The sequence below is a fragment of the Pristis pectinata genome, chromosome 22 (genome assembly GCF_009764475.1).
Source record: "Pristis pectinata isolate sPriPec2 chromosome 22, sPriPec2.1.pri, whole genome shotgun sequence".
Classification (NCBI taxonomy): Eukaryota; Metazoa; Chordata; class Chondrichthyes; order Rhinopristiformes; family Pristidae; genus Pristis; species Pristis pectinata.
In genome coordinates, this window is record NC_067426.1 from 18589969 (window position 1) to 18615889 (window position 25921).

At 39.3% G+C, this 25921-nt stretch overlaps 1 protein-coding gene across 1 annotated transcript in view; it reads left to right on the forward strand.

Moving 5' to 3' along the window:
- Positions 1 to 24767, forward strand: part of runx3 (RUNX family transcription factor 3) — a 63102-nt gene extending 38335 nt beyond the window's left edge. The window contains exons 4-5 of the mRNA XM_052036149.1: positions 5029 to 5202; positions 19480 to 24767. Of these exons, the coding sequence (XP_051892109.1) occupies positions 5029 to 5202; positions 19480 to 20003 (698 nt within the window). The 3' untranslated portion in view covers positions 20004 to 24767. The remainder of the gene's footprint in view (positions 1 to 5028; positions 5203 to 19479) is intronic.
- Positions 24768 to 25921: the final 1154 nt, after the last annotated feature.

Consider the following 25921-nt stretch of genomic DNA (forward strand, 5'->3'; position numbering starts at 1 on the left):
AGCCAAGGCAAAGACTTGGCGTGACTGGATCCCTTTCCAAATGGCGCAAGCAGGCCAACTTCAAACATGTGAATAATAATCTATCTGTGACTGCCTCTGTTAGTCGCTGGAAGAGTCTGTTCCCTCCTAAATATTTCTTTGGCTGTTTATGCTGGGTCTTGTGGCTTTTGCGTGTGTTCAATTATGAGCTGGGCATCTGTGTTTGGAGTTTTTTTTAAACTGAACTTTAACTGAAAAATTTCCTGAATAAAAACAAAAAAAACTGTGCAGAGGTATGAAAACTGCCAAATGGAAAAGTGTAACTGTTAAACATATTGGTTAAATTTTGGCAAAAGGTGTCAGAAAACTTTATCTACTTTTTGTAACTGGTGCACATATACAAACTTATTGCTGCTGTGCAAATATTACCTCATCCCTATTTTAGGTGAAGCTACTCCTCCTCAGTGCTGGAAATATGGGCATGTGTCAGAACTGAGTTGCCTTCTATTTTAGACTGAGGAACCCAAAGTTTTTCTTTATTGTTGGGGAGGTGTTATGCTCACTGGAGAGCAAGTTTTCAGTCATAGTCGTAGATTCCTGATATCCTGTCAGAAAGTCAAGTGCAAAAGAAAAGGCAATTTCTGTTAATAGTGGACCAAAGAACAACTCTTGAATAAAACCATGCACTGCGCATTATGGGGAGTCATGGTGCCAGTGCAATGGGCATTTGACTGAAGATGTAACTTCCTGGCTGGAGAGCTGCAATTTTCAAATAGTGGTTCCTCTATCTTAGCTAGACGATTGGGTGGAAGGGTTTAATGGAGACAAGGTACTTTTCACCAGACAGAGTGATCACTTTATGTCACTCTCCTGGAATGGCAACAACAGTGCCAGGTGGAAATATTTCCTTTTCTTTTACATGCATGTTAAGTGTCCCTCTGTTTTTGTCCCTGTGGCCTTAGCTGCCTCGACTCTGGAGAACTAATGCAGGACTTCTGTAAACCTACTGAGTTGATTAGCCTGCAGGAACTGGTTTTCGTTAGAATGTATCTTCATTCGAATGGTTCGTCTTGTTAGTTGTATTTTTCATAGTGCTCTAGCGAAGAGTCGATTATCATTGCCCAGTGAAGCCAACTATCATTGCTCAGTGATATCAAAGCTGTAATTTTGATTTTGTGTTTAGTCTAAGGCATTCACATTGTTCACTTCAGTGTGCATTTTCAATGGTTAATGTTGTTTTTGGATATTTTGAAGATTATTAAGTGTAAGTGCTATTGTCACTTACCCTGCTGAAGCCCAGTAAAAAAATAGTGAATATATGAACCCAACTATGAGCTTTGTTACTTAATTGTAAGAGTAATGCATGAAGGGTTAATTCAGGGATCAAACCGATTGCCTATATTTTTCACTGCTTTTCTCTGTGCTGAATAATTCCTGTCAAAGACCATGTGGTTTGTGTCTATTGTACTCATTTGTCTTCAACTCAAAATGAACATAAGCACCAGCCCTTTGCCTCTTGAAAGCAGCCTGTGATGTTGTACTTACCGTATGCTCTGGAATCCCAGAACCTGTTGCTAGATGATAGAAAATTAAATACACTTTACATTTCTGAGATAACATTCAAGCTAGAGAGAAAGGTGCATGCTGGGACATCAGAAGACAAATAATAACAGAGACTCCATTCAGAAAGCTGCCAAACATTCACCATATGAGCATTAATAATATTTTCAGTTATGTTGTATCTTGTCACATTAGGAAATTTCAAAACACCCCACACAATGAATTACCTTGAAGTGCAGAGACTGTTGCAGAAACAAATGCTGTGACTAACAGTGAGATAAAGGGTTAATCTACTTTATTTATAGATTTAGCGAAACATTTCTGAACTCTCATCATTGAAGTTTTGCTGTCCCTTACAAGAAGCATTTTCTTATAAATTGATAAGTGATGTTTCAAATCACTGTTGGCAGAGCCAATTCAAATTAAACTGTGTTATGATTGCCAATATATTAAGGCCTGCAAGTTAGGATTAGTTGTAAATACTTAATTTCATCTCATGCCCAGACTAATTCTTGCACACATTAATTATCAATTAACACGTTCCTCTGGTTGTTCCCTTGCTTAATCTCATAACTTTAAGGATGGGCAGGAACATACAGTGACTTTCAAGTAGATTGTTTAAAGTCTGTCAGTGAAACCCTTTATTGCAGACGCTAGGCACATTTACAGTATAAGAATTTTCAAAGAGATTTTTGTCGCTTTTCATCTCTCAGCCGCATAAAGATAAGACGTGGCTTTTGCCAGCTCTGATCCTGGTGTAACTGCTTCATGACTGCCAAATATGTTCAAAACCAGGCATGATTGTGCCCTGCGTCCTCTGAGTGTGCTGTAGTGTAGCAAAGTCCAACTCTTTCGGGATCCAGTTCAGCTCAAAGAAATACTGAATGATTGCAGCTATAGCTGTTCAGAAGGCATTGCTTTAAGAGCAACATGTAGCTTTCATACTGCTGACCCAATATTGTCCATAACCCAGGAAAACTAAACTGTGAACAACCAAGGACAACTGATGGGTGGCTTGCTGAATCTGAGAGCTTTGTCAACCAAATGAAAAGGGCTTGGAAAGTCAGAGCGTGATAATTGTTTTTTGGATGCAATGATTTCCACATCAAAGTGGATCACTTTGGAAATTCAACCAGGTACTTCCGGATATGAATCACACTTTTGTTGGTGACATGTTTACTGCATTAACCATGTACCTAATGACCTCATTCCCAGATAATGCTTGTTTGGAGCATCATGGGGAAAATTCAAACTCATAGTTTTGAGGCATCGTCAGGTTTTAAAAGCAGTGCTTTCTCTGCAGCAATGTGATTTAAAGGGGGCCTTCCTGAGCTCACTCCAGCTTGGTGCTGGGAACCTGGCTCAGATGGGTCCTCTTTAATTCATTACCTGACCTACTTGTTGCTCCCCCTTCCCCTCACCACTCCTCTGTCCAACACTCACAGGCTTATAATTTTGAGGCAATCGCTTTCCCGTCATTCTCCATCCCCTGAGGTTTTAACCATCCAATGAAATCTCCTCCCAGCCCCTGATCTTCCAACAACCAAACCTCTGATGAGACCCATCACACCCTCCCACCTCCCGTTCTTCTGAGACCCTCACTGTAGGCTCTAATCCTCAAGCCCAAACATCTGGGCCTCTGTCTCCTACCCCAACCTCCTTGGATTCAGCCCTGGTCTAGCCTTACCTTTGTATAGGGTCCATCAGTAGTTCTTGAGACCTCTGTGAGGAAGAAAGTTGGATCATGTCTTGTCACTGATGATTTCCAAGCATGCCCATTCAGAAACTATCCACTTCACCCCAACACCACCTCTGCTCATCGTGACAGCACCACAGTGGGTTTAAATCTCATCTGGACATATTTTGAAATTGCCTTTAATAAGTATGTTAATTTGTGAGAGTGAAGACTTCCTAAATGTCATAATAATCCAACTGTCCCCTTCTGTAGAGATGAGAACCCACCTGTCTGACCTCTTGTGATTCTCGACTTCCATTACATGATTGACTTCAAAATGGGTCAGTAAGCATGTCAGTTGTTAAAAAATATTGGTATGAAATAAAAGGACCACCACCATCTGCTTAATAACAGGTTTTCACAGGGAAAAACCCATGAAGATACAAAGTTAGCAGTCAATATCCAAATCAATACATGTTCACTCCTCATTAACTAAAATCTAAGCAACAAGAATAAGTTGCTAACTGTGAATGATATTCCATTGCTCATAGTCTTGCTATTAAAAAAGAAAGTGCACTGATCTCATTCGAAGGTCTAGTGGTTGATGCTACAGTGTTAACTTACTCTTGGACCTTACAGAATGGGCTTCATGGGAAGCTCTCAAAACTGGTGAATCTTCCACAGTTTCAGGAGATGGGGCATTGTATTGTTCTTTGGTGCTGTGACTTCTGGAGAAGAGTTATGGAAGAACAGGAAAAATATTTAGAGTTGAATACCTCATGAGAGTGGTTTACTAAAAATTTTAACAATATGATGTAACAACTGCTGCTTTTTAGAAGCACTTCCTATGTGGAGACAGGTATCTCAGAACATTCTTGTCAAAATTAGACCAAAATAAAAATCAGTTTTCCCATCCTCTCCAGTGTCCACATGTTGTGCAACCTTTCCCTTTTAACATCTATACAGATGTCAATCATTTGTGTTTATAATGGTTCAAAACTACAAGTATGAAAGATGCTTATTACAATGCATTTAAGAAATTGGATATAATTTTCTTTTGATTTATAAACAAAACCTGTAAAACCAATATAGTATTCAAACTTAAAGAATTGAAGCAAATAGTTCCTGATTGGATATTTAAATCAGTTATGTTGATTGAATTTTACAGGTTTAATGGATCTTTCTTTAAGCAGTCAACGATATTGAGTAGTGTTCATCAATGATAGATAAGGTGGTGTCAACGTTGTGTAGTTTTGGCAAGATAGTCAATGCAGTCCTAAGGTGCTCATAACCAACAAGCTATAAACTGTAAATCAGTTCAAAACAGTGTTCTGAAGCCACTTGTTTTACATGGAATGGCTTTGCGATCTTTGTTGCAAAGTTTCTCTGGTTCTGTACTGAACCAGCAGAGGGAGTTGTTTGTTAATGCTGCACCAGTCTAGTTCTCCACCCTACCACAGACAGTGCTGTCAAAAAGGACAGCTATGGCAATGTAGCCATTTTGAATGATAAGATTGTCACATACTGCATTGTGAAGCCAGTTCAGACATTTTTGTTCAATTAAAGGCAACAAAACCTCTTTGTTGTTTGTATCTCTAACTTCTAGTGCACAAGGGATGGATCATAATTGGCTCCCTTGATCCCCACCAACCCCGCCCTTTTGTCACTTATAAGGAAATGTCCTTCCCTTTACAAAGATTTATTTATTAACAGGTTCACAGTTAAAGGAAGATTAGCTGGCTGAGGCAAAGGATATGAGGCAAAAGTGAAGAAACTAAAACAGTTTTAATTTATTATATTTGCTTCAATTGCAGGGCACAGGCAAAAGCTTGAAGACCAGGCAAAACCTAACACCATTTTCTCAGACCGCTTGAGCGAGTTGGAACGGTACCGGCAGACAGCAATGAGGGTTGGTCCATCAACTCCAAGCCCCCGACCGCTGAGTGTACCTACCCACTTCAGTCCTCCAACCCAAACACAGATTCAGGGTAAGTGGAACATGAAAACTAGGAGATAACTCCAGAAAATTCTCAAGGCTGTAAAAATATATGATTTCTATTCTGTATTTCATAAAATCAACTACAGTAGTACAGGATGGGAATATGATCAGTGGAGCGAGCACAGTGGCGAATCACCAGAATGCTGCCTGAATTGGACGGCTTTAGTTATGGGAGAAATTGGATTGGCTGGGCTTGTTTTTTCCCTGGAGTGAAGGAGGCGAAGGGCTGGCCTGATAGGGGTATATAACATAATGAGAGGCATAGATAGATAGTCAGAACCTATTTCCTATTGTAGGGGTATCAAATGCAAAAGGGTTAAAGGGTAAAGTAAGAGGAAGGAGGTCCAGAGATCAGTAGGGAACATGTTTTACACAGAGAGCGGTTAATAACTGGAACATGCTGCCAGAGGGGGTGATGGAATTAGATACAATCAAACAGGAGTGTAGACAGGCACTTGAATAGGCCAGGCATAAAAGGATATGGACCTAATGTGAGCCAATACGATTAGTGCAGATAGGCAAAAAGGTCGGCATGGATGTAGAGAGTGAAGGGCCTGTTTCTATGCTCTACCACTCTATGACTCTCTATGACAAGCTTTGAGCTCGTGTCTCCAGCTCATTAGTTCATGTCTGTTGCTGACCCATCAGATAATGTAATCTTACTAACGTTATTTTCCTCATAAACAGAGACGTAGAGCACAAAGGCAGAAAGTTACGTTGAACCTTTATTAAACCATGCTTAGGTTGCAGCTGAAGTATTGGGTCCAGTTCCGGCCATCACAATTTAGGAAGAATGTGAAGGTGCAAGAGAGGCTGCAGAAAAGATTTACTAAAATGGTTCCATGGCTGAGGGATCTCTACAGCAAATTGGTCTGGCAAAGTCAGGGGGAATTCTCCTTGGAATAAAGAAGGCTGAGAGGAGACTGATAGAGGTGATGGGTTCAGATAAGGTAAATAGAGAGTGGTTGTTCCCACTAGTGAATGGTTTAAGGATAAGGGGTCACAGATTTAAAGTATGGGGAAAGGATACAGAGAACTTTTACACTGTGATTAATAATGGTAAGGGTGATGGAAACAGAATTACTTGGGTCTTTCAAAAGGAAATGGATTGGCACTTGGGGGGATAATTTACAGGGGCCAGAGAAAGAGCAGGGAATAGGACTGACTAAATTGTTCTATTGACAGCTGACCTGACCTCAATGATCTGATTTGGCTGAAGTGGTTCTATAATTCTCTGATAAAACTTGTTTATTATAGTCAGAAGTTTTTGATATACCTGGACTGACATGTTTGATCTTTTCTCCTTTACCCAAATCCACTGATCTCTATGCAACTCAACCCATGTTTGGATTCACATTGGCTTGTTGGGATAGCATTTAATCCAGCTTTGTTGAGTTTATGTAATAAAACTGCTTCTGATAAATGTCCTGTCAGGTACACCAGGTGCTGAAAGCAGGACGGAGCCTCCAACCATCCCTTCTCCTTGAGATTCTTCAGACCAGTAGTTACTGAACTACATCAGACTGGATCTCAGAAACATGCACAGTATACTCATTGTTCTGGCTCCCTCTGATATACATCAACAATAGATCACCCATTATTGATGACTCCCAGACATCCTTACTAAACCCAGCTATTTTGTCAGTTCTGCAACAATATAGTGTATATCATTTATGGTTCTCTGAAAATTAAAGAAAGGACATGAAATGTGTTCATTATAATGGACCATCTATTTAACTCTGCATTCATATTACATGCAAGGACACTGCAATTCAGTGACAGAGCACTTGATTAAAGTTATGTAGCCAGTATCTCAGTAATACCTTGGATCAAAAACCTTCTGCAGCATAAATGAAAGAATGTAATATATTATTGATTGTTTTTCATTTTATCCCTGTGTAGCTACTCATGAACATTGCAGAAAGCTGAATATTAGTGTATTTAAAAAAAAATCAAGAATCATTGAGTATCTTCTTTACTTATTTTTTTTTACCTGTATGGATTTGCATTTTGAACTAAATTAAGCAATGGATGAAAGTTATCATCCTTTATTTAACTTGGAAGTTCTATCCAGAAATTAACAAAGAATTTTCAGGAATGTTTTTGAAAAATGGCAAATAATGTAAGGGATGATGGCAAAAATAGGGTCAAAACTGAAGCTAATACCTAATCAATGTTGATGAACACGAGTCCAATCTAAACGCAAAATAACAACAAAAGAAAAGAACTCCTGGCTCTTAAGTAATTCTGAAATCAAAACAGAAGCATATTTATCTCTTCAGGCATGCAACCTGGAATCAGGAGTTCTCAAATAATGAACCACTTATAACCTCAGACTATTTTACAAACCACAAAAGCAGCTTCAGTATGCATAATAAAGATGTTTCATCATTCTGAACCAGAGAACGTTTTTGCCTTTTCCTGTGCACTTGGTCAAATTGCTACTTTTGGTGAATATTTAAGGTTCTGCTTGCAAACAGTGTGAGACTTTAATGTTACTAAGGACATCAGAGTAGACTGCTTATTCTAAAGAATATTCTAAAATAACCTTGATATAAAAAGTTTAAAAAACAGCGGCAGTTGATTATTTTATGATCTCCATTTTAGACTACTTTCTAGTGCTGGATCTTATAAAGTCTCAGTATTCATGATACAAATCCTCTCTTACAATTATAAAACACAAAATTACTTGAAAGAATAAGATAAGCAGCATTAATGCACCAAGTGGAAGAGTGTGATTGTTGATCTTGAGATATACTGGTAATGGAATGCTTGCTACTCAATCCCTTGTTACTGTTCTCATCCTGCCAGTAATACACTCCTCCGCAAGCATTTTTACTTAACAACAAGTACACCTCCTTTATTACTTTTCCAGTCAAAACAATTAAACAAAAGGCGGGGATCAGACCGATTCATTTTTACATTACAAAACAAACACACAACGTTCCTTGTATGAAGCAATCCAAGCCTACAAAAGGAAAAGGAAAAATTGTTTCACAACATAAACCATCTAAGACACACCTTTACAAAGAAGCAGACATTGCTGACACATTCATCCCAATAAGCCTCCCCTTTGTGGCATAATGAAGACAGAAATTGCATGGTGTTATAATGCAGCTTCTAATTTTGTGGAAATAAGAAATCAAATGAATGACACCCAGTGGGGTCCTTTACACAGAATGCCTGTTTACATACTCTCTGGATGCTGGTCGAAATCCTTTGGCTGCTTAGTACTTGAGTCCAGTTGCTACTGTGCCTCTTCATACAGTAGCTGAAAGAGCAGGCGGCAAGGTTAATGCTTATTTATAAAATCAGAGAGTACTGGGAATACTTAGCAGGTCAGGCAGTATCTGCAAAGAGAGAAGCAGAGTTAATGTTTCAGTTCAAAGGTCTTTCTCCAGATGAAACATCGACTCTCTGTTTCTCTCTCTCTATGAATGCTCCCAATTTGGAGAGCATTTACTTTCTGCTCTTGATTAACTTTCAGTGATAGCTATGATGGGGGATCCTCCTGTATACTGTATATGCATCATTTTACCATCCATTGTCCTTGCATCAAGTGGCCCCAATAGGAAGTGAAGGAAACAAAATCTGAGGGAGTGGGAAAGGCCACACATTAGAAAGACTAAACAAGATACTTCAGAAGCTGGAAACCTGAAACAAAAACATTAATGCTGGAAATACTCAGCAGATTATGCAGCATCAATGAGGGTGGGGGGAGAAAGTCTCTCTCTGGAAATTGAAAATTAAAAAAAAACGCAAATGCTGGAAATCTATAACAAAACCCAATTCCTGGTCAGCAGGTCAGGCAGTGTCAGTGGAAAGAGAACAGAGTTAATGTTTCAGGTTGAAGACCCTTCGTCAGAATCAGGAAAGAGAAAAAAGTTGTAGGGAGCGTGGCGAAGGGATGGATAGGACGAAGGGAATACCTCAGATGGATGAGACCAGGGTTACCGTGGGGATCAGCTGTTGATGAAGTTATCTGGTTGATCAGTCGATGAGGGAGATGCTGTCTGACCTCTTGAGTATTTCCAGCATTTTCTGTTCTTAACTTTAAAGCATATATTAGTAAGATTTTCTAAAAGAGAGGCCTGGATAGAATGCTTTCCCTGTAAAACTAACCTATGCATCATTAACAATACCAAAGTTTGCCAAAGCTGTACAATGCTCTGTTCAAATCACATCTTAAGTGGTACATAGAGTACAGCAGCACAGTGGCACAGCTGGTAGAGCCATTGCTTCGCAGTGCCAGAGACCTGAGTTCAATCCTGACCTCTAGTGCTCTCTGTGTGGAGTTTGCACGTTCTTCCTGTGACCGTGTGGGTTTATTCCGAAGTGCCTAGGTTTCCTCCCACATCCCAAAATCATTTGAGTTGGTAGGTTAATTGGCCACTAGAGTGTAAGTGAGTGGTAGAATCTGGGAGGAGATGACGAGAAAGAGGGAAGGATAGAAACAAAGTGATTACTGTAGGATTACTGTAAATGGGTGGTTGATGGTTGGCATGGACTTGGTGGGCTGAAGGGCCTACTTTCATGCTTTATCTCTGTATAACTGTCTGAGTTCTGCTCACTGAGACAGAGTCTCAGTTAAGTGCTAATACAGCGAAGATGTCTAGAACTATATAGGCCCAAGTCATGGGCAAAGACAGCTAATATTTGTGCAACTTCAACTCAAAGGGAAGGGATTGAGTAGTGATCTTATAGGGGCATAAATATGTAGATACAGATAAATAAAGGAAAATGGATGTGGGTGAAAAGCCTTGCAGAACCTTGGAAGATTCTAAAGCACTTTGCATCCAATTAAGTGCTTTGAAGTCCAGTTGTTGTTGTAATGAATAAGGCACTAATTTGCAACAGCAAGCTCTCAAAATCAGCAAGGCTCTGGTGATATCCAGCATTATAGTGTTTTTTATGTGGTGACTAGATATTTGCTCTGAGTTGCCCAGGGCACCTGGGAGAATTACCCTCCTACCTCAAAGAGTTGCTATGGGGTCTTTTATGTCCACTGGAGAGGGTGGACGGACTCTCTCCATTAAGAAACATATCCATTTCTGAAAAAGATTGCAGCAGTGGAAGGCCAGCCTAGATCTGAATCCACAACTCTCTGCCTCGCCACTATGGTAAACAGGGTGATATTTGAGATGAAACCAGAAACTAACATTTATAAAAAAGTTACATCAAATCAGTGTGGCAAAACTCACCATATCATGGTTTTAGACCACAATCTGGGAAGCTATTCTAGGTAGTCCCAGATTTACAGCATCACAAAAAAAAGATCAATGCTCTAATTCTGGTTACTATGTGATTCCACAGCTGTATTCTTGTATATAAAAGCTTGCCTGGAACATACCCAAATAAGATCAAACCCATGGAAATTGGTGTGGGCTGAAAGGTGGGGCTAGCTCCTGCCCACATAAGTTAATTTGTGCAGTTACTCAGAGTAATGACTGTAGATGGTGCTGATAATAGCTTACAGCTCCTTTAGATTACTAGCTTTCCCAAACAAACCCACGTACCTCCTACCAACTGAATAAGCAGAGAGGATTTCTTTGCAAACATATCCATAGTGCCTGTGCTCTTATGCATTCTAAGTACAGTTAAATACAAAATGTTTAAAGTTAAATGTAGGAAACACAGAGACCTCCAAAATGTGTGTCTGCTTTATTTAAGATTCAAAATACACATATGATCCATTGTAGCATACAGTAATGTCACACTTATTTGCATCTACTCTGGTATAGAAGTATGTTTCTGCAGTATTCATCTACCTAGCCAAGCAGCCAAAGGGTAGTGTGTAGTTTATTTAAAGGGTGGGGGTAAGAACTGTGAGGCGGAGTATGTGGCAATGCAGAAGAAAGCAGCTGTTTGAGGGTGAGCTGCAGTATGAAGGCATGTATGTGTAAGTTAAGAATGGAGGGTTGTGCAGAGGTTACAGTGAATGATGACATCCTCTTGCTGAATTCAGCTGCAAAACGCAGATCATAGAGTTCAGAGGTGAAAGCTGGGGGGAACGTACTAACACATTGCCTTCCACTGTGTTGGAAAACAGACAGGAATTCCATACTTCCTTATGACACAGAAGAAGCCCATTCAACCCATCGAGCCTATGTCGGCTCACAGAGCAATCCTATTCCCCACTAACTTTCCCTGTAAACTATTCTCTGTACATTCCCATCAACCCCTCCCATACCCTACCACTCACCTACACACTAGAGGCAATTACTAATCCGCATGTCCTTGGGATGTGGGAGCAAACCAGACCATTTGGAGAAATGAGCAATCAGCTTGCTATTAATGTAGGGCTTACAGTCTATGTCCTTCTGCCCTATAGAACAGATGAGAATCCTGCAGCAGCAATGAAAATGTGTAATATTAGGCAAACCTTATTCAGAGAGAACAGGTTGAGTGAATGATTCTGGTGTAACTAATCATGACTTTCAGAATTTTCCATTCTCTGAATGCCTGCTACAGAGCAACAGTTGAGGTTGGTTAAATTAGTAACCAGTAGTACAGTCACGGGCACGTGCAGAACACATCTCCAGGGAGGCCACCCACATTAAATCATGTATGGAATAAACAGTAAAATGATTGTGCCTGCTGAGCACATGTAAAGTTCTGTGCACACAGGCTCAATCTCAAAGCAGGCATAGTTTAGTGACTAGATGGAGAATTTTAACCCTCTCTACTCCAGCAATCTCCAAGAATAGTTGAACTTAAAATGAAATGGGTCAGTCTCCAAAACTAGTCCACCCTGAGGCAGTTTTAACCTCATTGTTACTGCAGAGGATGAGGCAATGGGCTGAATATAATGGCTTCTGTGCTGGTTTATGCATGAGGTCAGTTTGAAGCATTTCTTTGTGGGGCCAGGGGATCAGGGTTGCACTTCTCCAATCCCAGCTAAGAAAGTTTGGAGCTCTGCAGCAGGACTCTGCCCCTTCCCACCCAAGACATCCCATCAAATCCTCCCAAGTCATGACTTACCCAAGCAGCAAACCAATCTTCAGCTGGAAGGAGCCAGCCAGTCGGTGAGATTCCAGCAGCTTTTAGGCAGCAGCTGGTCAGCAGAACGTAAACCAGGCAGAACTGTGAAAACAAAGTGGGTCTTCCTCTCCCTGTCTCACACACCTACTCTTCCTTTTGCCACACCCATCCCTCTTTCTCTCCTCCCAGCCAAGCTTCACTTTTGTCTCTGGCCTGTTGCCTGAGATAACTGTTTTCCCTCATATTTTTGCCTTTCATGTCATCCCGTCCATGAATGTAATTAACCTTTGTTTTGCTGAATAAACCATGAAGGGGGATCAGAACAATGACAAGTACAGTAAAGAAGCATCCTCTTCATTTGGGAAGTATGATATTGTCTTTGGTATCCATCACAAATCCTTTTGTAGACTATTGTTTCCATACTGCCTGAAGTCGAGACTGACTATTTGCAGCCTTGCTGTTATATCGGACTCTGGGATAAACTTCCATCTACTCCAGAACCAGTACTGCCTACTTCCATATCCAGAACATTGCTTGACCATGGCCCTGCCATAGCTTCTCTGCTGCTGAAATCCTCATCCATGCATTTGTTATTATTTGTTATTATAATAGTCTCCTGGCTAACTTCCTATCTTGCAGCCAATACAGGCTGTCCCTGAGTTACGAAGCCCAACTTATGGACACCGTCTACATATGAACAAGCTCCTATAATATTATTAAATTCAAAAGTCATATATACCTTCATTCTTACAAGCGGCAGTGGTTTCCTCTCTCTCCACTTTTAGTAATTGTTCTTCCTTATCGGTCTTATGTGCTTTTGATGTCATTCATTACAGTACTCTGGAGGTGTGCTTAACATATTGAGTGATTTTGGTATGTTTTCCAACTTATGGACAAAATCAACTTTTGGACGTCTGTACAAGTGGAACTCATTCATAACACAGGGACACCCTATACAAAGTTGTGCTCATCAACTTTAAAACTTTTTTGCAAATCCTTCCATGATCTCACCCCCTTCCTCCAACCTTATAATCTTTTGCAATCTCTGTTCCACAATTCTGGCCTCTTTATTGCAATCATCCCAGCATTAGTGTCTGTGCTTTTAGCTGCCTTGACCTAAATGACTGCAATTCTTACCCTAAATCTCCTCTAAGACTCTTTAAAACCTATTTCAATGACTAAGCTTTTGGTCATCTTCGTTAACTTCTTTGTTAACTTTAACAGTGTCAAAGATGTTCTTGGTGATAGCTCTTCTCCATGATGTTTTGCCACATGAAACCCAATAACACTTTTTAAAATAACTTGTTTTTAAGAGACAAGGTTGAGGAGGAGGTGCTGAAGAAAATAGGGTAATGGGATTAATTCTGGATTGTACTGTCAATGAGATGGCCCAGCCTTTTTTGATCCTCTTTTATCTAGAGAGTGATCTCCTTTGTTTGCAAACTTTTCATTTTTTTGATTACTTGAAGGGTCAAACTTAACGACGAATCAGCAAAATATAATGCAAAAAAAAATTACCAGACCTTGTATTATTAGAGGAGCCTTCTTGCACAAATTATTAATCATACTTAAATATACTGTATGTTGTCAGGAATCATACTGTTTCATTATGACACTTTGGTGATTGATGAGTCTGTATCATGCCCTGCGGTAGGCAGGCAGCCAGGATTAATGTTGTTCATTCTAATAAAAGGGAAAAATAGGGAAGTTTGGTCAATATCTCAGTGAAGGAGCCATACCTCTCCAAGTCAGTGCATCTTGGAAATGTAACAATGCACCTTTTAACCAAAAGCAAAAACATCAAAAAAGTCTTCAAGTTTTTCTTCTAAGAAGGGAGCAGCCAGCTGCATGAGCACCACCATTCTTTATCCCCTCCCACACACTCTCATTCCCCTGTCCAAACATTTATTGCATTACGTTATTCGGGAATAGAATAGAAATAAATCCCTCCCTCCTTGTAAGGGTTTCTTTTCTCTCTCAGGCTAAAAGTACAATGCATTGTAACCACTACAAGCACCTGGGTGTGAACTGAACCCAAACAGAAAGTATAATGGTTATGTCTATCTGTCACTGTTGGCAGTACCGTCTCACTGTAGGATCTCAATAAAATTGCATTGTTCATGGTAATCTAATGGTAAACTGAGTAACACCTAAAATATAATATGTTCATCTCTGGGATCAGGGAAAGAAGAAATTGAGGTCTTTAAGTTAAATAAGACTTTAAGTATTTAGAGAGTTGATGGAGTGGGAAGGCAAGGGTTCAGATCCTGAAAATTGCCCTGAGGATTGCTAAGGGATGAATTTGCCAAATCTATCTGATCAGTCCAGGAAATAGAAATAATCCTAACTGATTGGACAAATGGCCCCATTAACAGCAAAAGCATGCTCTAATGTCTAGTGCGTAGTGGGGAATACATATGTGTGTGTGTATATGTATGTTAATAAGCAAAAATCATTTTCATTGTCATTGTACAAATGTTCCTTGAATGCTTGACTGGGTGAGTGCCAAGGGAGTAGAATTAGTTGTCTGACTAAAACAACTCAGAAAGGTGATTTCCCTTAATGGGGCTGCTGACCAATGTGGTTAGGCTACAGTCACCTTTATGTCAATAAGCCCAAATGAGGTATTTATCTGGGATGTGTGCCACTCGTGTGTGTGTTGTGTTCCATTCACATATACTCTACCAATGCTAGGATCTGACTCATCACGTTGATCCTGCATTCAAAAAGCCATTTCTTATAACCTCATACTAATCTTCTTCTAACCCAAGTTACTCATGTATTTCTATTCATTGTTAAAAACAAAGACTCTTGGGAGGTAAAGGCAGTCTCTACTTTGTATTCCTATTTTTCAGCTGAGTTCCCTACTATATAATCACACAAGATCAGTGCATTTAGAGTAAATGGCAGATCTGTTTTTCAAAAGATATCTCTGACAGTAAATTTTCATTTTCAGGAGCTGGTTAGCCACTTGGTTGAAGTGCAGTATGGCTCAGTAAACTGCCATGTGTTGAACGTGATTTATTTACAAATTGGCTTTACGTTCTCGCTAATGCCAGTGGTTACCACAGTTGCTTACAGCTCAATGAATAGCTCCCATTGGAATGACATGGGTGTGCTTGGATCATTGAAGATTGCTTCACTAAAAGCCAGCAAAGGCTGGAAATGTATTGATTTTTCAGATTTCCATAAGAAGTGTGGAACGAATACCGTGAAAACTAAACATGGCAGCTGCTACTGTGAGATGAGGAGTTATTAATTCAATGCCCTGTTACTCAGAATGTGACAAACCAATCTGGATTATCCAACACATAACAAAATATAGAATTTAAGCTTAACCTACCTTTTCTAGTAACTAAGTCATATCAAACCTACTGGAGACTGCCAACTACATTGTGCAAAGGTGGACTTCTCCCATTTGAACGATCAACATAAGATGTATTACATATTGCTAATGATGTTTCAATTATAATTAAATATGGAATTTAGCACTGTTTGCCCTTTACCTGGAAAATTAGTCACAGTGACTGTGGCAAGAATAGTAGTGAACAAGTCAGTGCTTAAGTAATTAATCCCGCACATGATGGAGGAATCTAATAGATGTTTTGCATCCCCAATTGTCTGGAGGAATTTGTGAGCAAGTCATAGCAGGCTGCATTTGTACATTTACCATACGCACAGCCAGGGAATGTCTCATGGTATAGCAAGAGCTAAGAATAATTGTAAAATTGGGAAGGGGATGTAAATTTACTTAAAAATAAGCAATCCTGCTGGTTTTGTAAAGCCTGCATGTGGCTGCTTAACCAAAGATGAAAGGGTTCACACTAATTCATTGTTTCTGGCAGTTTAGCCTTTGATTTCTGGGAGCAATAATTTTCTTTAAATTATTGCCTCACACCTACAGTCTACCCTAAAGTGCAGACTTGATATCATCATTTAATTACATTGTTGTGAATCATCTCAAATGCACTGATTAACAGTCTGCCCCTGTGGCATCTTGCCTGTGCCCCAGAAGAGTCTGGCTGAGGTGATGACACAAATGACAGGGATCACAGCTCCATCTCAAAACACACCTCAGGAGTTCCTTACAATGCTCTTAAAATCCTTACAAAAGCCTGTTCCTTTTTAACTCATCAAGATGACTTGCAACGATTCTTTTCAGAAACGCGTCTGTGGATATTTTTAAATGTATTGCTAAATCTGATCACATTCATTAAAGGATCTGCCACTTCTAGCTGTGTTTTACCTTCACAAATGTCTAACTTGTTTGCTAAAATTTTCCCTTTACAAAAATACCTTGGCATGGGATTATTTCGTCTGGCATTACTTTGCAATACTCAATGAGTGAACTTGAATCTCTGCATGAATCTGCTGGCTCCAAAATAACGATCAATATTGGCAACTTGTTACCTAACCCTCATTTCCCTCCCTCCCCCATTTGTGTCGTAGTGTCTCCAATAACGTCAAACGAGTGGAAACTTATCTAAAATAACCCTGAAAATCACTGCAAAAAATTCAGTGCTGTCATTAAAGGGGGCCATACGGTGGGTGAGGGTGGAAGCGTTTTCATCTGCAATACCCCAGCTCCTCTTCACTCATAACAAATGAGTCTACCTGCCGGGGAGCTTCAGAACATGGAGTTTACCCCGGTAATGTTATTCTCTTATCCAGATGAGGAACCTACAACTTGACTGTAATGTATTGTGTACAAACCTAATCCGTACCTGCTGGAAACAGAGACACATTTAAAAGCTTGCGATAGCATTTTCAAGTGTTTTCAAAGTTCCTGACACCAGTAGTTTCCTCAATGTCAAACCACATTTTTCTTCCATGGATTTGGAGTAGACATCAGTTTCTGGTGTAGCTGGAATTCAGAGGAAAACCTTTTGGGCGTTATTTTAACCTAACACACTAAGCAGGAAACCAATGGAATTCGATGGAATGGCAGTCTTACACCCTATCCATTGACTTGGGGGACAGCCAAATGCTGGCTGTGAAACCGATACTGTACCCAGAATCATCAGTATCCCTTGGGTGACTCAGGTTAGAACTACCTTCTTCATCTCCAACATGAATGTAGAACTCAATTCAAAATTCATTTCTGGGGACTTTTGCCATTTTGCATCCATACATCTGTAACACATTTTAATTACAGTGTCTATTAGGAGATGTATTCAGCTCAGTGGAACTGTGGTGTTGCAATCCCGGTTTTGGTTTTTGATGTAATGTGGGTGACGAAAGTTGAATGCTTTAGATTTCTTATGAAGTTGCCACAGTCTCAGAGGCTGCCGAAGATATTCTGTAGCATTCTTTAGGGTTGCTGCAACTCCTCCTGGTCCTAAAGAAAAATCATTACAGACTGCTTTTTCCCTGTAATTGGCTACACAACATGATGAAGGGACACAATGATAGTTGTCTCTCAAAATGGTAATCAAGATAATTAGGGTATTGAGTTCAAGAGCTGCGAGGTGATATTGCAGCTCTATAGAACTCTGGTTAGACCACACTTGGAGTATTGTGTTCAGTTCTGGTTGCTTCATTATAGGAAGGATGTGGAAGCTTTAGAGAGGGTGCAGAGGAGATTTACCAGGATGCTGCTTGGATTGGAGAGCATGTCTTATGAGGATAGGTTGAGTGAGCTAGGGCTTTTCTCTTTGGAGGGAAGGAGGATGAGAGATGACTTGACGGAGGTGTGCAAGATGATAAGAAGCATAGATCGAGTGGACAATCAGAGACTTTTTCCCAGGGTGAAAATGGCTAATACGAGGGGACATAATTTTAAGGTGATTGGAAGAAGGTATAAAGGGGATGTCAGGGGTAAGTTTTTTTACGTGGAGAGTGGTGGATGCGTGGAATGCACTGCCGGCAGAGCTTGTGGGGGCAGATACATTAGAGATATTTAGGAGATTCTTAAATAGACACATGAATGATGGAAAAATGTGGACTATGTGGGAGGGAAGGGTTAGATAGATCTTAGAGCAGCATAAAATGTCGGCACAACATTGTGGGCTGAAGGGCCTGTACTGTGCTGTATTGTCCTATGTTCTAAGGTCTGCAGTTGGAGACCTGTGGCAAAATTAAAGGGCCTACTGCCTGAAAGAGGCAGGCCCTCCGTCCTCCCTGGCACATCACTCTCAGGTTGACAGCAATTGAATAGCAGCAAGAATGAAGTTGTCATTTTCTCTGGGCAGTTGTCAAGCTGCAGTTGCCCTATTTCTGCCCGGGAGAGCTCTAACCCTGGATTTATCAGTCAGATTTCCGATGCGCACTTGATGTTGGAAATTGGTTGTGAAAGAACATAGCTATTAATGGTGAAGCCTTCCCTGGAAATCAATAGGAAACCAAACTAGTTTATAACAAAAATGAGGCAAAGGTAGAGGAACTGATTCTGTCCCTTAGAAAAATGTAGAATTAAGTAAATTAAATATGAAAACATATTAATGACTAATTGAGAAAAAAGACTCAATAATAAGCTGGTTCATTGTCACCTGTGTGGAATCATTTTAGAGCAGCTGCGTGCAGACATCCTGTTGACTGACAGGCCTGTTGCAGTTGTGTAAACTACACCACATGGAAAATTGTTGCAGTCATGGAGTTTCCAGCAGTACACAGTCTGTTGCCTGGCTTCGTGACTCAGCGCTTTGGCTGAGTATTTTCCTGTTTGGGTTTAGCAGTCCTTCATTGACCAGTAGCATTGCTCAACATTGAAGCAGTTTCTGATTGTTTATGCAGAGTTCTGTACTCACAAGGCTTTTATTCAGCAGCAGGTTATAATATGAGCATGTTTATATTTTTTTAGAATGATGCAGCTGGATTTTACAATCACTTCCAAATGGTGCTGCTCTGAACACAAACAATTCCAGCTTAAAAAAAAACAGGAATTCACAGCACATCCCCAGTTCAGTGAATTGATCTTTTAATTTATCCTTCTTTGATTTCATATTGTTCTGATTTAACCCTTTAATGGTCATATTAATACTATAGAAGTTATAAGTAATATGTCAAATTTACTTGTTAGTCACTATTGCAACAACCAAAATAGAAACATCAAGGCTCCACTGACAGGAGTGCAATAGCTGAGCAGTCATGATGGTTAAGGAACAGTGGGAGGCAATGTACCCTGATTAATAGCACCATGGGATCTTTTATGTGGAAGAGATTTCATTTAAACTAAATCAATATAAAGCACAGCTTCTCCAATAAAGTTAGAAAAATGTCATACTCAAATTCCAAGTGTTGAACATCAACCCATCCAATATTAACCTTGATTTGTTTTTCTCCCTAGGCACCTCTGACATCAGCCCGTTCACAGATCCTCGTCAGTTTGAGCGCCAGTTTCCTGGATTGTCTTCACTTACAGAATCCCGTTTCTCAGATCCCCGCATGCACTATCCCGGCGCTATGTCTGCTGCTGCCTTCACCTACTCCTCCACTCCATCCACAGGGGGCATTGGTGGCATCAGCATGACAGGCATGGCAGCCACAGCTCGGTACCATACCTACTTGCCACCACCTTATCCTGGATCAGCCCAGAACCAAAGTGGACCCTTTCAGACCAGTGCCTCACCATATCATCTCTACTATGGCACCTCTGCTGGATCATACCAATTCTCCATGGTCGCTGGAGGAGAACGCTCACCTACTAGAATGTTGCCTTCCTGCACCAGTGTATCTACTGGAAGCACACTCATGAATCCCAATTTGGCCAATCAGAATGATGTTGTGGATGCCGACGGCAGTCAAAGCAATTCTCCGACAGCAATGACAACCACAGGACGGATGGACGAATCGGTCTGGAGGCCTTATTAGACAACCAAAGATGTATGAGCAGCAGTAATTGCTCAGAAGTCCATAATATCTTCTCTCTATGCACTATAATGAATTCTAGCTGTAATAGAGAGAATAGTGGAAAGAAAATATCCAAAATGTCTGTGTATTGAGTATGATTTTTGGCTACAGGCACCTATTGTATATACCTTCACTTAAGAGATGAGCCATCGTGGAAAACCTTACAGTGGCCTAATGGCCAACAAATCAAAATGATTTCCAACCAAAGATGATTACCATCATATTTCACAAGCAACAGGTGGGTTGGTGTAGGTTGGTTATAATTAATGTTTTGGCCTCTTACAATGATCATTAGTTGGTCGTTTGTGGTTATATAGTTGGCAATGGCTGTATGGATACTGGATTATTTTCTGCTATGGTGTGACCATAGTACTTCCGCACTTGTGTTTTTTTAAAACTTTATCAAAGGGATAGTACATGGACAGAATTTCTGCAACTATCAAAATTAAGGTCGGCCTCATTCAGTAGACAAAGGTGTAAGGATTAGAAAATCTTGTAGTCTGCAGATTACTTGTCTATTTCACCAGAGGTTTAAACAAGCCATGTTAAATTTTTCATAAACACCAATAACAGAAAATAAGGGCCACAAGACATTGTCTGATGACTGTTGAGTAAATGTTGGAAAATTGCATTTTGATGTTATTCTTTTTTTCCCAAATGAGACAGTGGTGCAAGAGCCAGCTGATTTATCAAAGCATTAGATATTCATACTCTGAAATCATTCAGGTAATTCTGTCTGCAGTCTCGTCATGATTAACAAGGACCAAATCAATATCTTAGACTTCTACTTAAGGACACACTTGGAAATGTTTCTGAAATCCCAATTGTTTTACTCTATTACTGCACAAAATATCTTGGAATAATAATTCAGCATACTTAAAGATAAATTCTTGCATCCCTTGGTGGGTAAGACTGCAGTCAGAACTGGAGATTTCAGTTTCACCAAACTCCTTAGTGCCAAGATGCATAAGTTGATTTAGGACACTGTCTATTTAGCTGAAATACTGCACAAGGTACTTGCAGGTACATTTATTTTAATGTTTGAGTTAATCTCCTCCAATGAGCTGCAAATGTCTTGATGTCCATACTACGTCTATAAAAATCAGAATATTTCTTCATGTTTACCACTCAATCAACAAAAACTCGGTACGTGGTCAGATGGAACAGTTTCCAATTATTTTGCTCACTGTGGACTGCAACATAAAATGCACTGAGACACAGTGCTACTGATCAGCCAGTGACATTCTTTAAATGCTTGGTGGATTTGTGATAAGTATGTGTTCTTATAGATATAGCTGGATGACAATTCAATGGCACATTAGTAGAGACTGCCTCTGCCCTTCCTATATGAGCCCTTGCATGGCTGATATGCATGTGTAGTATTTATTCTAAAAGCAATGCTTAATTGAAGCTTTCAGTTGGTCATCCATACTTTACATTTGATAGCCTGTGAGTTGCTGCACTTATCTAATAAACCATAAATTGACCAAAATGCAACTACTTTTTCAAATAATGGCATAGCTTTGTGGCAATTTTATTAGAATTTTAACTGTTTACTTTAAAGTGTGGGATGATGAATTACTATTCACTTAAGTAACAGCAATACTTCTGATTAAGATGATTGGAAAATGGGTACATTGCTGTCTTGGTTATCCAAAATTATCCTTATTGAGCAGACTAGTAAATGACCAATATATAAACTAAAGAAATCTTGAAAGTTATTTTTAAATTTTCTTTTTCATTGTTTGTTTTATCCTAGTTATGTCCTATCTTCTTCCATGTTTCAAAGGGTATTCTACCATCCTCATTTTGCACTCAGTTTATAATATGGTAACATAACCAAATTCCCTCACAAGCCAATGATCCTCTTTCTGCACCATTCCCATGTCCCAGGAAGAAATATCTGGTTCCTTCATCCTCAGGAGAATTTTTTTCAGGACTATGAAGCAGTGTATGTACTTGTATTTGTGAAAATAGGGGATTAAAGGTGGGTATTGTTAAATTACTAACTTGATGTGCAGTGGCTACCCAAAATTCCCCTGTGAAATACTCACGCATATATTATTTAATTGGAAATTACTTGTAACCATTGGCAGTCTACAAAATGTAATTCTTTTAACTTTGGTGTACCCCTAAGTCCTTTGCCATCAGTAGGCTACCTGTAGGTCTGTTCCACCAGGATTATATGGATAATTCATTTGCAAAATTGGAAGGTTTGTGGCGCCTCTATTTTGAAATCATCCAGTCACAGTAAGGAAGTTAGAATTCAACAAAAACTTAAAACATAACATCTTGATTTCAACTTTATGATCTATTTGTTTTACAGTGAGGCTTGTACACTAACTATGAATTAAATTTTCTTTATGAATGTCCAACTTAAAATCCAAGCTGATTAAATAAATATTTCTATATCTTTGTAAACAGTTTTGAAGGTTAATTATGATTTGCCAAACCATTTTTCAATCTCAGCTCAAGTTCTTAGAAAGAGACAATTGTGTTTTTTTAAAATCTTCAGAGAGCTTTGATTTAATGTTACTAAGTATAAAACATACAACTTTCCTGATGGCATTATTTCCCAGGACAGTCAAAGATTATGTCTTAGCAACTCAATAAAATACAGTTCACATTGAGCATTCAGGTAGGACACAGATGCCACTACAAAGTCTTTCTGCGTGCTATGGATGTTGCTGCTTTATGTCAAAACAGCCTAGGCTGGGATACTCGGTCAAATTTCAAGAAAGAGGAAGATTGTCACTTAAGTGTCCTCACTTGAGTGCATAATGCTAGGTATCCCATCGACAGGTCTAGACTGGGACTATCTTTCCTGAAAGGAACATTTTAATCATATGTAAATGATTCTGATATCCAAGATGTTATTTTAAGTAAGATGTTCACCCACAGTTTCTCTTTGGTTGACATAAAGCAATGCATTTAACCAGTGGCTTGTATTACACACCTTTGGTATAAATATATTTATTTTCCAAAAGAGATACAAAATATAATCTTGTTGATCACAGTCTCGTAGCTTCAATATGGCCTTAGAAGGCCTGTGTCTTTAAAAAAAAGTGTCAGCTTCACTTTTTTCCAGCTTATCTCTTCTGAGTGTTAAATCTCCTTTGTAATTTATTTATTAAGAGTGGGAGCTGGAAGCTGTCCACATACAAACGTTTATATTTCTGTACAAATGTATCTGGATTAAGCAGTAGCACTTATACAAGGGTGTCAGGTTACACGCTTTTTAAGTTTGTTTCAGTGCAAAATTCCATCCTATTTAATAATTGAATATATTTGTTTTTCAAAAGATTAATTATCTGCCAAGCTGGGCTTTTTAAAAGATTGGAATATTATTTCTTTTTCTTGTTTGAGAAATGACAATTCTATTGTAAACTGTGAGTTTGGGCTGCAGGCAGCATCCTGGAAAGCAAAATACAATCCCAATTTGTTCAGATGCATCAGATGTATCAACTTCATCCTCACAAGGGCTTTCCAGTTAGCACAATACAGCAAGTCACAGTGGAGGCATGGGACAGGAAATCACTTATTTTGCCACAGCCAACAAACAACTGAGCCAAAATGAAACCTGGTAGCCAAAGACATGGCACTTTAACAATCAGAAGCAAATATAAAGCAAGGACTCTTTTGGCCACTTTCTGTTATCCTTACTTGGTGACCAGTACTTATTGGTTGCTATATGCTGCACAGTTTCACCCTCTTCCTCCTCCCACCACTGTGACTGAATGTCTAATTTAATCAGCCACAGATCCACAGAATTATTTGGATGAGAAGCCACAAGACAGGTGTTCAGATAGTGCCAAAGGTCTTTTGTACTTGACACCTCTGCTGACCATTACAGTCGCAAAGGGGGTGGGGCTGAGATTGGGGTGGGGTTGAAATTTTCTTCAGTGGCCAAATTCCACCTGAACAAGATGGACAATCTCACAGGACCCAGCACCAAAACTAAGCCGGTAAAGCAGCATCAATTCTACATCCAATGGAAAATGTCATGCACATTACCATTTTTGGACCCCAGTTTGAGGTTTTACCTGATTTTGATACCCTGAATATTTGCTTAGAATTTGCTATTACCTTGAGCCAACAGCTGAGGTTTCACCCAAAACATCCATATGGGTTGGCTTGTTTCTTAGGCCTGGGTTTCATGAACAGCCCTACCGAGTATCAGATCAATGAAGCGCATTTATAGGTATCTTGTTTTCTAGGGGAGGAGAAGTAATAATGTGTAATTCTGAGATTTTTATGTAAGAAATCTGTATTCCTGGCCTATGCTTTCATGCTGAAGATAACAGCCTAAAAGATTAAAAGTAATTGGGGAGAATTCAATTTTGTAAGATAAACATTTTCCATGCATAAATGTACATGATATAAACATAGTAAAATAATGAATGCTTGCCATATATTTACCATATGCATCTAAACTACTGCCTATTTTGTTTTAAAATATACTTTCTCAAGCCATTTCTGTCACTGCTGTATGCTTTGGCTGTGTCAAATAGTTGCTTCTAACATTAACAAATTAATAAGAATTCTGCCTTTAAAACCGCTTTTGATGGTTTGATATTGTAAAATAACAAAATATTGTTAAAATGGAATTACTGTACTTCAAACTCCTGTGCAACATAGATTATATTCTATTGTCGAGATGTTTTTCATTTTGTGCTCTTGATTAATCACTGGAGTTAAGTCTTGTGCTTCAATAAAAATGGCCTTTTTCTGATGTAATAATGCCAGTGCAAGTGTTTGTATTCAAACCTTTATCCTTACAACAATGTGTGATTTCCTTTGTTTTTCTCCAGGGCTGCTTTTTTCAGGTATTATTTTTATTCATTCACAGAATGTGGGCACTGATAAGCCCTGCATTTGTTGCCTATCCTTAGCTGCCCCTCGAACTGAGGGACTTGCCAGGCATTTCACAGGGCAATCAGATTTAACTGTTCTGAAATCTATCCTTAAGCAGTCACGCAAAACTGCAATGAAATTCAGAAGCAGGTGACAATGTGCTGTTGCTCTCACGTTTACCATTACCAATGGGGTGAGTTTCTGGAAACACTACTTTAGGGTTGTTCAGGAAACGCATAAAGGCAATTTCTTTTCCTGAAGGGGATTAGTGAGCCAGATGGGTTTTTAACAATAATCTGGTATTTTCCTGGTTACCAACAATGATCCACATTTATTCCATTAACTGTGTAAATTCCCCCACTGTTGGAGTTAGAGCTGAATTCACGCTTCATAATTCAGGCCCCTGGATTACCATAAGTGTAACCACAATATTACCTCTTCCGAGAATGGCACAAACTCTGACACAAATATGATGGCCTGAATGGCCTTTCTCTCTATGTAGCTTCTTCCCACAGATACCATCAAAGTATTTCATTGTCATTTTGGCAGGAGGTTGGTTCCGTCAGAACCAACGACTTTGGAAATCAGTTTTGATTCTTTTTTTCCCATATCTCAAGGAACCCTTTGTCTTGAAAACACTCACCACTGATTAGCATCCTGCCAGATAACCTAGCCATAAATCGAAGATGCTTGCTCAGGGATTTCATGCACAAATCGTGATTCCAAGCTTTGGCCTTTTTGGAAGGACTGTCATACATCATTACAGTAGTGAACTCTCCTGATGTTCAGCACTTCAAAGAGCAAAGAATTTTTTGTACCAACCATTTTGTTTACAAAAACATTCTAAAATCTTTCAAGACTTCAAAACAAACTCAAAATAATGATAGAATTAAGTCTTGTGCTTCAATAAAATGGCCTTTCTAATGCAATAATGCCAGTGCAAGTGTTTGTATTTAAGCCTTTATCTTTACAACATTGCATGCTTTGTAAAGATAAAGATGTAAATACAAACACTTGTACTAACA